The sequence below is a fragment of the Typha angustifolia genome, chromosome 9, assembly GCF_048772165.1.
Source record: "Typha angustifolia cultivar Huaian chromosome 9, ASM4877216v1, whole genome shotgun sequence".
In the NCBI taxonomy this organism is placed as follows: Eukaryota; Viridiplantae; Streptophyta; class Magnoliopsida; order Poales; family Typhaceae; genus Typha; species Typha angustifolia.
The window spans coordinates 4,696,939-4,712,581 of NC_133247.1; the positions used below are offsets into that span (position 1 = coordinate 4,696,939).

Sequence of the window (15,643 nt, forward strand, 5' to 3'; positions counted from 1 at the left end):
GTCAAACCACTAACTAAATATAAGATAGAGTCAGACATATACTTAAAAACATATGAGTTTTCAGAGGATCCAAAGCCATAGAAATTTACAATCCAACTCTAGCATCCCAAATATTATGCATGCCTACTAACCAACTCTAGTAGAATTAGTAAGTACTTTCTTCATAACCAAGAAAGTTATAGGTTCAACTCCACTCCCAAACATTATTATGAAAAAATTATTTAGTGGTTTGGTGGCTTGGCTTAATTTGATTGATGGCTTGATAATGTGGTTAACTTGAAGGAACAGCTCGACAGTGCAACGACTTAAAGCAGGTTTCATCGACATTTGGTTTGGAGCAATTATTCGGTGATTCATATGGTTTGAAGCCTAGACTACACGGCTAAAAGTTCGATAAAGTCTAAGTGACTTTGTATTTAGAGAGAGTTAATTCTTTATCTAATTGATATCTAGTCTTCGGACTTACAAATAATATATATATATATATATATTATGCATGCCTAAATCATCCTGCAAGAGTCTATTAGCAGAAGTCCCATCCAATGAGGTGGTGTAGGAAAGACGAGTCACATGGACGTGGAAAGGAGAGTACAAGATAAAGCATAAGTAGGCAAGCCATATGCATGGATAGTGAAGTTGATGAAGATGGATCTACCAGCTTGCAAGAAAGTGGATTACTGCCACCCATCAAGCTTGTCCTTGATCCAGCAGCGATAGGCTAGAAATAACAAACGTCTGGCTCGTAGGGATGAATGTTGACCCCCCCTATGTACATGAAAAGGATAGAAACCTAGATTAATTTTCAAGTCATTAGCACTTATTCTCCTTAGGACATTAGTTACCTAGTTAGAAAGATAAAATGTTGATTTGCTCTGATTAACCCTTGTTAGCAAATAACGCTAGCTTAAAACACCCAATCAATTATCATAATTAAAAGAATTTTCTTAATGAGATGACAAATTTTTACAGTAGTTAGAAATTTTAAAACCGTTCGGACTGTCACTATATATTTTAGTATTAAATAATAAATAGATAAGGAGATAGAAAATTTTCTTAACGGAGGCTGTAGAATACAAGCTTTGATCTAAAAAATTTGCTTTTAAGAAGAAAATAAGAACCCATAATGAAGCTTCTCCATATCGAGCTTTATAAGAACATTCGGATTATCCTGATTATGTAATGACTTTCAACTTACCCTCTTCCTCACTCGAGGGCATTATCTTATTATTATCATTAATAATATATATATACATATATATAGTTGATTTTTAATAACTCTAATTTATACACTAAAAATAAGATACATGTAGAATAAATTATAAAATTATCCCTTGTTTTATTAATCACAAGGCAATAGACCAATAATAAATTATATAAATAAGTCCAAAAAATGAGCGACAAGACACTGATAGATACTCCTAACTCCTTTGATAAAAACTTCACTAAATATTTATTCCCAAAATTTGTAAAGGATAATTGAATTCATGATCTCTATATTGGTCGATAGAACTTTCTGTTATAGTAGCAGGTTAAAATTCGTTTTCATATAGTACTTTAACGATCTACGTTCTTACTGAACACGTGTCGATAAATTAGAGCTAGAAAAGGATGCGAAGAATCTAGCAAGGGAAAGAGTGGACTCCAGTCGGCGAAACCAAATTCTTATCCAAATCTAAGAGACCAACAAAATGAACGGCTATGATACACTACTGCCAATTCATCTTGATTAACAATAACAGCTAAAAACTCTCTCTCTCTCTCTCGTGATCTCATCTCAGTTGTATTTTTCCCCTCAATTCTTTCAAATTGGAAACCGTAGTCTAATTTGGCCTTTTGGATTATTTTCTCCACCGTTTTTCGTCCTCTAAACCCTAATTGTCCCATTGGATTCTATGAGCTTTCTTGATTAGGCTTTCGTTCCTAATCTACTGGAAAATCCTCACAATTGAGATCTTTTTGGGCTTCCTCCAATACCCAAATCTTCTCAAGCTGGCTAGCTCGCGGGATCGATGGAGGTTTCTAAGGTTTCACATCGCCAACACGCTTCGGAAGCCGGAACGAGCCCTTCGGATCTCAGCTCCACCGAATTTGGCCCTTCATTGCTCGATTCGGGAGGCGTCATCGATCGAAAGCAGTTTGTGAGGATTATAATACAAGCCCTCTACACCCTCGGATACCGGAAGGCGGCGGCTGAACTGGAATCGGAGTCCGGGGTTCGTCTACAGTCGCCGGAGTATTACTCCCTTCTCGTCAATATCATAACGGGCAAGTGGGAAGATTGCATTGCTACCATCGACTCGATTGGCGATTTGGAGAGGGAGGCCCGTGTCATGGCGTCGTTCCTAGTCTGGAAAGAACACTTCTTGGAGCTTTTGGGATCAGGAGATGGGCTCTTAATGGCGAAGGATGTGCTCTGGTATCGAATTGCTCCGCTTGGGATGGACCGGAGAAAGGTGCATAGGCTCGCGCGCTCGATGATTTCGGCGGAGGGAGTAGTTCCGGTGGAGAGCAAGGTCCAAAGGAGAGTTGGGTTGTTGTTGGATTTAGTCGCGGTGCTGCCGCCGTGGGTGGATGTGCCAAGTGGAAGACTGGAACATCTCGTTGAGACCGCAGTTGTTGCGCAGATAGATTCTTGTTCTTACCATAATTCTACTGATGAGGTTACATTGTACGAGGATCATAAGTGCAGTCTGGAGCAAATCCCTTCCACGTGCAGCCAGGTCGGTTTTAATTCCCTTCGTTACTGTTTCAGTAGTCTTGTCCATTTGTTCTTTCACCTCAATTTGATCTTGTAGGCATGGGTGGGTTTGTTTACATGCATTTGAGGATGGGAGGAATCATGTTGGGTCTTATTTGCCCTAAGAATATGAGTTAGGTTTTCTAGGATAATGAATAAACCCGAGGAAATTTTAGTGCATATTGGCTGTGGTAAAAAATTGACTTGCACCTGTTATAGAAAAATCCATGAGTTGTCCAAGTCAGGTAGTATCTGGCGGTGCCCCAATCACTTTCTTTATCTTTCATTTGCTTGAATACAATGTCTGTATGAAGTGGGATAGTTATAGTAACATTGCCTTCTATATTCTTTACAAAAGGCCCCTAATTATATATTTGTAGACATCCAAACGGCATAAAGGAAAGGGAGCACAGTTGTTTTTTTCCTTCCCTTACATTGCAAATGATGAAAGAGAAAAATGTAAATTTGGATTGTACTCCTTTTCCATAGATAGCACTTCCATAGATCTTATTTTTAGATTTTTTGGAACTAAATATGAAACAAATACACCATTAGGAGACCGTGAACATACAAGATCAAGTATGTCTGCAAAGACAATTGAAAGTAGTAGGTTCCCAATTTTGTGTTTCTCCAAGCTTGTCTTTCATAAATTCTAACTTTAGGGGAAAAAAATGGACAATATGTTTACTCTATGGCAATCTGTTCTATGTTTGTAGGTGGATATGTAATAATTTGTTTTGCTTGTGCTTCAGTTATTTGGGTTTGGAAACCTTTATGGTTTTGGATCCATTTTGGATGCTGAAGCAGGGCATTAGTTTCCAGTCACTCTGAAAGAGGTACGATCATTTTAGTCATCTATAGTACTCACCTTTATAATTAAAATATGCCAGAGAAGGTCCAATCTGCACAAAATATCTTCTTTATTTTCTACATCACTTTCATTCATCATCTTCTTCTTTGGTTCATCTTCTGTTTCCATACCTGCCATTTGATCTAATAGTTTCTTGCTTATTGTTCTGTAACTTGCACCACTAAGATATAATTCCTGCCAGAGACTTCCTGTGCTACTGATTGTTGATTTGCCATTGATCTGAATAATTGGCTATCCAAAGACATCTGATATCTCATATTTCACTTCCTTATGATTTTGTGTTGCCAGTACCTTTAACTCCCACGTAATCATGAAATGTTACCGAAGAAAAGTTATTGGCCTTTTTTTTACTGGAGATGCAAAAGTTGTTCTTTGAAAACTCATGATGAGTTTACTTTTTTTGTTAACGATTGCTTCTAGTTTTAGCTGACGGTATGAGTGCAAGAGGATTTACCCAATTAGCCTAATGTTCCACATTAGATATTGCGCATGATTTGTACTTGATATGTCTCATATTGTTGTGCAGATATTATACGATCATAAAAATGAAGTATGGTTTTTACAGTTCTCAAATAATGGGAGATACCTGGCATCCTCCTCTAGTGATTGCACAGCCATCATATGGACGGTATGGAACATTATTTTCAAATCTCTCTCTTCTCTAATTTTTATGCTACCTGGGTACGGTTTTGTAAGACAGTTTAAAATGGCTATATACATGTCTGATTGAATGCTCAGTTGGATCATGTGATATGTAGGTATTCCACATATTTTAGTTTCATATTTTTCGGTCAACTTGATTAGGTCTATAGTTGACATTAATCATCCCATATTTGGTTCACCTCTTCTTTTGGGTTATATGGACTTTGTTACCATGCTGCGATATAACCTCTAAAACAATATCAGGTACATGAGGATGATAGTCTGTCAGTGAAGCACCGTCTAGAGGGCCATCTGAGACCTATTTCCTTTGTTGCTTGGAGCCCTGATGACAAAATGCTGCTCACATGTGGCAATGGGGAAGCCCTAAGATTATGGCATGTGGATACCGGCACTTGCAACCTCAGATTTACTGATTCCTTAAATTGTACCATCAGTTCATGTGCATGGTTCCCCAGCTCAGAAGAAATAGTTTGTAGCAGCTGGGAGCCAAGCAATCAGATGTTCACTTGTGACCTTGAGGGTAACAAACTGAATGTCTGGGAGGGGGAGAGGATGCCTAAGGTCTCTGATCTTGCTGTTACACCTGATGGGCAACTTCTTATAAGCATATGTTCCAATAGAGAGATTTGGATACGTGAATTTACAAGAGGTAAAGAATGGGTCATTCCTGAGGAACATTCAATTACATCTCTTTCTCTTTCAAGAGACGGAATGTCATTGATCGTCAATCTCAACAGCCAGGAAATTCACTTATGGAAAGTTGATGCAAGTTCTCAGGTGCCAGATAAATTTAAAGGACACAAACAAGGGAAGTATGTGATCAGGTCTTGCTTTGGGGGATCAAGTTGTTTGTTCATTGCAAGTGGCAGTGAAGACTCTCAGGTACTATTTCAATGAGTCACATTCTTTTTGCTGAATGTTAGTAGATGAATTGATATTCTCATTAAATATATTAATATAGTCTCCACATTCCTAGTTGTTATCATAAAGATAGTAGTGTTGCTCTTAGATATATAGAAGTGCTTCCAATATCATGTCAGTCCATCTCTGCTTAAAATGTTTTTGTGATAATGGGCCACACTGTTGTATGCATCAGCAGCATATCCAGTCTAGATGAGTCAAAATGTTGCAAGTAGAACTTCTCAAGATTGCACATGCTTATTGCAGAAGAGAGGAGCAAAGACCACTTACTGCATGATCTAGGGGAAATACTTTTTTTCCTCTGGCAGTAGAAGGTTTATGCATATATCCAACCTTCTAGGATTCATTACTCATGCATGTGATTCCTCACGATAACAACCATCACTACTGGCCCAACCAGTAGGAAATTGTGCCCTTTTAATATCATCTTTAAGTTTCAGAATTGGACTTTTCTAGCAGCCTTCCTCTTTCTGCATGGGAGTAGATAGCATTCAACCTGTTTTCTAGTGGCACCATAATCATCTTTCCTTTTCTAGTGGCATTGTAATCATCTTTCGAAGTTAGATTTGCGTTGATGGAGTTTGCCAGAGTTGGATTTTTGCGTCGAAGAAGCAATAACTATGAGAGAGAGAGAGAGAGAGAGAGAGAGAGAGAGAGAGAGAGAGAGAAAAGAAGAGAAATAGTGAAAGTGGATCGGCCAAGATCGTTGGATCCCACTCGATACTTCGAACCATGTTAATAACATCGTGCAAGAGGGTGAGATGGGAATTCTAAAAGGGAGGGGGGGGGGGGGGGGGATATAGCAAAAATGCTACAAGGGGTTGGATGGGTTATCCCGAAGGGGGAGGGAATAAAGGTCTCCTTTATGTTAGCAATGGTAGGTTTAGAAAAATAGATATACAAGCAACAATCTTAATTACTTAAATTTTTTTTGAACTTTGTATTTATTTTTATATATATTTTTTTTCAATTTGACTTTTATTTATGATTTTGAAAAGCTTTTTTTTTATTTATTACTTTTATTATTATACATTCACATTTTTATATTACCTTTATTTTATTATTTCTATTAGCTTTAGTTTAATTATATTAATTTTGAGTTGAACATGTTTGATTTTGATGATTAATATTTGTTAATGTAACAATAGAAGATCCAAGCCTAGAATGGGTTTAGAGAGAAGAGTGGAGAGGAGTGGATTTTGGCGAATGTATTTCATTGATGATGAAAGAAGGGTCTAAGCTCTATTTATACAAGATCACCATAAAATAAGATAAATAAATAATATATAATCTAATAACTCTAATACCCCCCTCAAATTCAAGGTGTATTGTAAATGCTCAGCAAGGAAGGGGAAGAGACTTTGTGAAGAAGTCGACAATATGCTCCTCAGTGCTGAAGCGATGGAGCGAAATGATGCCAGCTCGGTACTCCTAACGAGTGTAGTGGATATCAACTTTAATGTGCTTCGTCTTTCCATGAAAATAGAATTTTCAGCGAGCTTTTTAACACTATCATTGTCAACATGAAGAGGGGTAGGGAGGGGTAATAGAACACTCATATCACTAAGAAGACAACAAAGCCAAACAATCTCATTAGTTGCTGTACATATAGCACGATATTCTGACTTAGTATTAGAGAAAGATACCACATTCTGCTTCTTACTATGCCAAAAAATTAGAGAATCTCCTAGAAAAATGCAAAAGCCAGTAGTAGACTTTTGATTAGACTTTTCACCAGCATAATCTACATCAGAATAAACACATAGAATCAAGATGGAAGTTGATGGCATAAAAGGGAGCAAGTGATGGTGCCACAAAGATATTAAAGAATATGTATAAGAGTAGCATAGTAGGCAGATTGAAGAGCCTGCATGAACTAAGTGATAATACCAACTGCATAAGAGATATTATGCTGGGTAATGGTTAGGTAGACGAGTGCCCCGACCAGTGGACAATATCTAGTTGGATCTAGAAAATAACTGACCATCATCAGGCTGAAACTTCACATGAAGCTCAACTGGGGTAGCAGTGGGATGAATATTAGTGATGGTGGCACGACTAAGAATGTCTGTAATGTACTTTTGTTGAGACAATAAAAGACCATGGGATGACTGAGCAATTTTGATACCTAAAAAGTACGGAAGAGGACCGAGGTCCTTTATCTCAAATTGACACTAAAGATCCTACTGAAGAGAGCGAACTAGATTATGATAATTTTCATTTAAATAAATAAATTACATTGTTTAAATAACTAAATTGCATTAGATCGTGTCAATCACTAACTCACAGTGTTTAAATTACTAAATAGAATTATTTATAATTTAATGTTTACTCACTGTTATGCTGTAGTGCTTTATAAGAAAAAATAATCGCACCCACCCACTAATCAAAATAAAAACCCACATACCTCCACCTACACACTCCATCTACCTACTCTTTTACTCAGCCATAGAGATAGAGAGACTAAGAGAGAGAAATACCTCAGCGAGAGTGAGAAGTGTCTACGTCCGCAGAGGGGGAGTTCGTCGTCGGGAAAGGAGCTTATCATCGAGGGAGAGTCATCAAGCGAGGAGGAGATTCAAGGTGGGTTGCGATTTGGGTTTTTCTGGTTTTTAGGGTTTGAGTTTTGTGAGTTTTATTTTAACTGGTTATTGGATTTAGGGAAGGAAAAAAATCGTAAACCCAAACCTATTAACTCACGACATGTCCACCGGCGTATCCATCTTTTTTAGTTATTTGATACTTGGTGGCATACCCAACACGTGTTGGCACAGTATCCATGTCCCCGGCGTGTCAGACATAGCCACGACATCCATTTTGCCGTGGCCGTGTTAGCAGCCTTGAGGGCCTTGTTTTCCTGCAACTTGAGAAGCTCCTGTGAAGCCTACCATTGTGAACATCTGGAAAAGCTCCTACAGTCCATTGTGTATAGGATTTACAGCGTAGCCCACCAATTAGTGAAGCCCAGCAGCAATTATGGAAATGTTGAGCAGATGAACACTGACGTGGACCTTCTTTGGCAGCTTACTTTACTGTAGGACATGTCCATCTGGAGCTATTTGAGCTAGTAGTGTTGGACTACTTGTAGCTTTGTGGACATCCCTCACTGTTTTGTTAGCTTGTAGGTTGAGTTTGATAATGTAGGAGCAGATGCCCTCGCCCCCTGTATAAGGGAAGGACCCATCTTTGTAAGAAATGTAGGAATCAACTGCCATTGAGAATCAAGGAGCTGAATTGCACCATCTTGTAAACTACTAAGTCTTGTATGTGAGATGAGAGCTTATTGGTAAAAGAAATGTGTCTTGTGTACTCCACTGTCTATTTCTTTTTCTACTACTCTTTTGACTGGGGAAGGCTGACTCAATCTTGAGTAGAAGTTTAAGGAATGCACAGGCTTTTCACCTATGGAAGAGCTAAGTCCATCACAAGTGGTATTAGAGCTGTAGCGTTAAGGTGCCCCTCCTTCTGCAGCAGCGGTGCCGTGGCTGTCGCCTCCTCCTTCGGCAACGGCAAACCGCCGCGGTGCCGCTTCCTCCTTCGCAGCGGCAAGCGGCCGCGATGCCCTGCCTCGTCATCCTCCTTCTGCAGCAGTGGTGCCGCGGCTGTCGCCTCCTCCTTCGGCAGTGGCAAGCCGCCGTGGTGCCACAGTGATGCTGCCTCCTCCTTCGGCAGCGGCAAGCCGCCACGGTGCCGCAGTGGACCGATGGTGCCGCCTCCTCCTCCTTCTGCAGCAACAGTGCCGCAATGCTGCCTCCTCCTCCCTCGGTAGCAACAAGCCGCCGTAGTGCCCCGTCAGCCTACCTCCTCCTTTTTCGGCTCGGCTTAGGCTTGATTTGGCTTAGTCTGGCTCAATTCGACTCAACTTGAATAAGGCTTGATAATAGGCTCATTTCAAACTCGAGCTTGGTCTGGCCCGACTCAGGCTCAGCTTGAGTTGAATTGAGTCGAACCTAAGCCCAATTCTAAGGCTTGAAATTAATTTTGAGCTGAGCCTGAGCCGGAGCCGGCTCGTTTACACCCCTAAAAACAAGTGTCTTGTGGCTAAGGTGACTTGCTTGCAACTTGCAATCCAAAGTCAACGAGGAGGAAGATGATCTTAAGTTGAGGGGTGCTCTCCCAAAGAGGGCTACTATGCCTAGGGTGCTTTTGTGAAGAAGGCACCTAGACTGCATGTCTCAGAGTCGTGAGGGTTCAGGGGAATGCACGACATGAAAGTGATTGAGACGTTCCTTTGGAGAATGGAGTGGTACCTAAAGGCATTGCGGTTTGAGAGCAAAAGCGAGGCAGTCCACAGTAGGCCCATGTACTTCACTATCAATGCTATAATATGCTAGCCACAACGGATGTCGGCGATCGAGGAAAGTCTTTACTACATCAGCTTGTAAGGGGACTTAAATCCCGAGCTCAAGGCACAATTCTACCCTACAAAGGTTACTGTCTTAGCGGAAGACACTGATGTCCTTGAAGAGTTCAAATACATGAAAACGAAGGTATCATCAGCCTTGCAGCTGAGTACTAAGGCGAATTAAGCTGAGAGCACACACCGCGCTACCTTTAAGGTCGAAGACGAGCATTTGCAAAGGTGGTTGTCCCACCGTAAGCCACCAATATCCTTGGAGATCAAAAGGCATTATACCGAAGAGGCAAACCATGCCATCTAGGCAGAGCTTAGTGCGTAGCTAACAGTGAAGACACTCCACCAACCCACATCTCTAGGGCTCGAGGAACTGCGGAGGTGATGCAAATCTAATATGAATGCAATGTTTTGAAGAACAATCGACCCAAACAAGTAACTAAAGTAAAATATAGTAAGCAATAACTGATAAGAAGTTAATTAAAAGGATCACTACTAGATGGAAGGAGAGAAAACCACTCAGATAAGGCAGTAGCTTCCTCAATTCTCAAATAGGTACGTTGATAGTAGAAAGGCTTAAAATATGGTGTAAGGAAGGATTTTAGAATTTAGGTTTACCAATAAATGAAATAGTAGTGCTTTTACTTTGAAACCAAGTCCTCTTCACGTCCGGGCACCCAAAGATCCTCTTTCACTACTGGAATCTTCTGAACAGCAGTAGTAACCAACGAAAAAGTAGAGGTTGAAGAAGAAGAGAGGTTTAGAGAGGAAGTAGAAGAGATTAGAAAAGGATCTTAGGACAGAGTAGGAGAAAGGGAGAGAAAAAAAGAGAGAGAGAAGAAGAAGAAGACCACAGGGGAGAAAGTGAGAGATCTCAAATAATTTTTATTCCAACTTGTCCTTGTTTATCATGCAATAACCCTTAAATAGGTTAACAACTTTAATTCTAGCTGATTTTAATAGAAACTTATTTCCTAATAGGACTCTAATTGATCATCTTACCTAAATTGATTGACCCAATTTAGGTAATAAATCAATGTGGACATCCCCCACATATAAGCTTACCATAACTATCAATTGAGATTCTAATAGAAATTCATTTCTTAATAGGATCCTAATTGATTAAACCTTACCTAAATTGACTAACCCAATTTAGGTTATAACTCAATACGGACATCCCCCGCATATAGGCTACCATATCTGTCAATTGACTAATTCAATTGATTATTTGAAATGAAAATCAACAATTAGACCAAAATTAGACTCGAGTAATTCTATTTTGGTCAAATTGAAGATGATACCCATATCAGGAGGACATGGAATGCACAGCTGAAAGCCTCATCTAATCACCAAAGACATTGCATAAGGAGATGATGCGAGGCCAAAAATTTGCCAAGCTTGCTGCAGAGGGCAAGACTCGACATGTCTAGATTAGCAGAGGCTTGTTCTAATGACTTGCGAAGGAACCTACCGAAGGACCACAACGACGACAAGAAGCAGAGCATATAGGACAAGAGCAAGTGTGGGTGCTGCTGGAAACTGTAGACGTCTGTCCCCAAAGCCACAATGAAGTACCGTTCGAGTGAAGTCCAGGGTGACAACTGCTCGGGTTAACACATCTTTGAGACAAGAGGACAATGTCACAGCCCAGTGACTGTATTGTTTGCCTTAGTATAGAGGAATGAGAGTGGCCTTGTGAAGGATTCTTAGAAGATGTCTCAACCACGAATTCGCAGCCAAGACATCTATGCATTAGATTGGGAAGAAAGTGTTCAGGGTGCTCAAAGACCTACACTTAGTTGTGATTAAGTTGCTCTTGAGTGACACAAAAATAATTTGGAGGGACACAGGGTTTCGTTTGCTGGATACTTCAGTTTATGAGTTCAAGTGCAGCGGAATAACATGGGAGTTTGCAGACTTGTGTGCAGCTTTCTTTGACTTCTAAGCCATCCTACCTTGTTAGCAGCCTTAAGGGCCTTGTTGGTTTGTAAATTGAGCTTGTAGCCTTTGTTGATCAAGAGACACCCTTGGACACCTGGAAACTGTGTGCAGGATTTCCATGGCAGGCCACCAATCAGCGAAGCCTAGTAGCCATTGTGGACTTGCTAAGCTTATAGGGAGTACTGTGGACCTTCTTTGGACACTTTACTATAGAACATGTCCATCTTGAGCTAATTACCAGCAACTTACCCCTTTTGAGTCTACGCGTAGACTATCTGCAATGTGCAGCTTTATTGACAACCCTCACTATTTTGGAGAAGTCCACCTAGGGGTCAAAACGGATCAGATACGGCTCAGATAGTGCTAAAACACATTTGGATTTATATTTTTGTTTCGAATATGAATTCAGATATGGATACTAGATGGATAGTAAAATTTAAAATTATATTCTAATTAAATGAATACAGATATAAATTGGATACAGATTAGATCTTAAACAAATATGATACAGATTGGATAACAAACAAGTACTTGAAAGAAAAGCAAATTTGCATTACCTAAATGTACACCACATAGTCAACCTCAGAAGGCTCACGTACTTTGGAATCAATGTGACCTTCATGTGCATCTCCATTGGCTTGTTCCTTCAAATCAATTGCCTTCTTAGCTTGCAAATTTTTTTTCCTTTATCAATACTGGAATGATCACCTCTCGAGATAGTTCTTTTGTGAGACCTAACATGGGGTAGGTCTTTTCTCCGTTTCTTTGCCCATGCAAAGCCACTAGAAGAAGAAACTATCAAGGGCCCTGAGAAAGAAATATCTTGGGAGTTGTTCTTAACACACTGAACTTCATTGTTATGTAGAATTGCCAGCATAGGTTGCCGATCTGTGAAAAGTTTGCCGTCACCATTTACTCTATGAAGACACCTCCATTAGATCCATTAGAGTTGATTATTGACTCTTCAAGGAAAAACAGAGAAAATGAGTTGAATCCATTTACCTTCTGCGCAAATTAAAATGTTTGCTTCAATATCCATCCCTTTTCCAATTTCGTTAGCTTGTAGGTTGAGTCTTTTAGTGTAAAATTAGATGCCTTATCCTCCATATAAGGGAAGGATCCTTCTCTACAAGAAAGGGAGCAATCAGCTGCCATTGAGAGTCAAGAGCCAAGAATTGATCTTCACTATCTTATAAGCCATCAAATATTGTATGTGAGCTGAGAGTTTGTTGGTAATAGAAGAGTGTGTCGTGTGTATCTCGTTGTCTATTTCTTCTCCTACTACTACTACATTTGCGTGTGGGAAGGCTAGCTCAATCTTGCATTTGCATAGAAAGTTTAGTGCTGCAGACTTTTTGCCTACGAAAGAGCCAAACCGGTGACAAACTGATTTCTACAGAAAAATCATAAATCATACTATGGGAACCTATAACCTAAATATCAGAATTTGGAACAATCCCAGTTCAACATTTAATGCAATATTATTTGGTTTTTTTTGTTATTTTAAACAAACAATATGATGCTTTTCTTGAAATCATTATAGAATTTTATATCAAATCCAGCTGTCTAAAATTTGATTTTACAACCTCCATTTCTTTTTGTGACCCTCGTTTCTCTGTCTTCAGGCATCTGAGAATACCTGGTTGTCTCTCAGTCCATACTTCATACTTGTTGTTTGTAGCATATGCCAGGTTCTGGCTTAGATAATAGAACGTCACTGGAGTTGATGTTTGTTAATGCATATGTTTTACAGATATACATTTGGCGAAGGCATTGTGGAACACCAATAAAAGTCCTATCAGGACATTCGAAGACAGTGAACTGTGTTGCCTGGAACCCAGCAAAGCCTCATATGTTGGCATCGGCAAGTGATGACGGCACAGTTCGCATATGGCTGGCCAATAAATCTACTACCAAGATTCATCAGTGAGTTGACAATTTTCCTGTCTATCTGTAAATAGGTGTACATGTTTGAGTGTAATCTGTGCGGAAACTCAAGAATGTTCACTATATTTTTGCTGAATAGTTGGCATATTGTCGAGTAAAAAAAATATATTAGAAAGATCCTGTATTGTTTTTGCATATGCTGAACATGCATTGATACAGATGATTAATATATTTCATGTGACATGCAAAAGAATGTGTAAATCTTTGTACAAGATGCAAAAAGAATTGTGTAAGTTATATATTCTGGATCAATAAGATCAGAAGGTAATCAATCCTCTTGGGATGTTTTAAGTTATTTGTGATATTATCAGTTAGACATTCTTCAGATGGAACTATATAGTGGACCAATAAGAAGATAAATAACTTTGGTGCATAGTCTTGAAAAAAGAAGGGCAAGTTACACTGACCCATTTTTAATTTACTCAGCCTTTGATAAAATATATAAAAAAAATTAATTACCCTTATAAAAAAAAATTAGAGTCTGATTTAAAGATGATATAACTATATTGACATATACTGATGAAAAATTTAAAGATTGCAATTTGACCAGAATCATATTTTCTTTAAGTTTAAAAATGCTAGGGGGGTGTAAGTTAATATGCAGCCGCCAATTGAAAAATTAATAATTAGTAGAAACTTATTTTCTTGCACGTGAGTTAAAGACTCGTAAGATCAAATGAGAAGAAGACATGAAAAAGAAAAAGAAAAAGACAAATCAATTGAAAACCAACCACTATTTTAGTTGGTCAACACTGGAAGGCATGGAATTTTAGCCTTTGACTTGTGCACTGGTGTCTGTCAAAGAATAGATATAAAAGAAAGTTTAAGAGAAAAAAAAAAAAGGGGAGATCTGGAGATCTCTCTACCATGCATCTTTACCCAAACAAAATTTGAGAAATTGTCAAGATCTACAACTATCATGAGAGGTTTATTTTATTAATGCTTGGAAGCCAATTCCAAGTTCCACCAACCTAACGATTTGAACCATTTTGTCACATGGTTTGAACAGCCAAAGGGATAATTGAAGCATCAAATTTTATCTTTGAAATGTCTGAAAAATTGGGCCAATCCTCACAAGAAATTAAAGCATAATATATCTAATCTAGAAATGCTTTTTTATTTTATATAGATCATGAATTTTTTTTCTTTTTTATAATTATAAGAGGATAGACTAATTATAAGCTAAATAAAAAGGTTACTGATATCAATCCTAATATCTATATATTTAGGCACAGTGAGAAAAAAATTAGGGATGTTTGCATAAAGACTAATATAATTTACTCCATTTTTATTTCACCTTTCAAAACTAATTAAATCATCACTATTTTTAATATATATATATATATATGCATCCTTATTTCTTAGTTTGGATAGTTATGCAAAACAAAGCAATTAAAAGCTAATTTTTCATGAAATAATATCAACAGATCTGTTTGATTTTTCATGCAAATGACTAACAATTAACCTCTATGACATATTTACTAGAAAAAAAAATAGACTCTTATTTCACTTCCTTTAATAATATAAGAGAAGGAATATTCTCCGAGTATTATATCTATGAAAAACTTATCAAAATACCCTATATTTTATCTTTACTATTTATCATTCGAAGTGTCTTTAAATCACTTTGAGTTTATTTTACTCTGATAGTAGCAAACATAATAGAAAATATTATATTATTTTTAAAAATTAAAATATTTAAATCATCTATCATTTTACTTTAAACTATAGCTTTTTCATCTATTTTCTTATTAATCTAAAAAAATTATTTAAGGATATTAATGACATTTTGCATTTATAGTTATGTTAATTCATTTATGTAATAAGTGCATTTTGACCTTTGACAAAGGACTACTTTAAGAACATATTTAATTATGTCAAGTTAGGCATAAAGTTCATGATCTTTTCAGTAGTTATAACTGACATTCATTATTATTGATCTCAATCTCCTAAAAATTAACATAAACCTAAAGTGACCTCTTAATTAATTCCAAACAACTTGGTTTAGTGCTAACTTTGCGATTAAAGTATTTAAAATTTCTTCTAATTAATTAAGCTCAAGTTAGAGGTAATAGTACACTCAGTATTGAATGCAACTTCCCATGAGGTTCCATAAAGACATCTTTGTGGAAAGGAAAAGATTAAAAGTGTCTTTTTATAGTGGGAAAAGTAGTATTGTTTCCATAGATAAAAGAACACTATCCCTTTT

The 15,643-nt window shown here is 37.9% G+C and overlaps 1 protein-coding gene across 2 annotated transcripts; it reads left to right on the forward strand.

Moving 5' to 3' along the window:
* The first annotated feature begins 1,737 nt into the window (after window positions 1-1,737).
* On the forward strand, window positions 1,738-13,725 carry LOC140766937 (WD repeat-containing protein WDS homolog). Of its 2 annotated transcripts, none has more exons than XM_073106641.1 (4): window positions 1,738-2,720; window positions 4,135-4,236; window positions 4,515-5,153; window positions 13,241-13,725. In XM_073106641.1, the coding sequence occupies exons 1-4, from the start codon at window positions 2,010-2,012 to the stop codon at window positions 13,415-13,417; spliced, it is 1,629 nt and encodes a 542-aa protein (XP_072962742.1). In that variant the 5' UTR covers window positions 1,738-2,009; the 3' UTR covers window positions 13,418-13,725. The 2 variants fall into 2 exon arrangements, with proteins under 2 accessions (XP_072962742.1, XP_072962743.1); XM_073106642.1 differs by lacking the exon at window positions 13,241-13,725 and having other exon boundaries at window positions 4,515-4,920; window positions 5,009-5,153.
* The last annotated feature ends 1,918 nt before the right edge of the window (window positions 13,726-15,643 follow it).

Excerpts from the sequence above, each read along its gene's own strand:
- LOC140766937 (XM_073106641.1), top strand. The coding sequence starts at position 2,010 with ATGGAGGTTTCTAAGGTTTCACATCGCCAACACGCTTCGGAAGCCGGA. Across the intron at positions 2,721-4,134 it reads TCCCTTCCACGTGCAGCCAG|ATATTATACGATCATAAAAA; the intron begins GTCGGTTTTAAT and ends ATTGTTGTGCAG. Across the intron at positions 4,237-4,514 it reads GCACAGCCATCATATGGACG|GTACATGAGGATGATAGTCT; the intron begins GTATGGAACATT and ends AAACAATATCAG.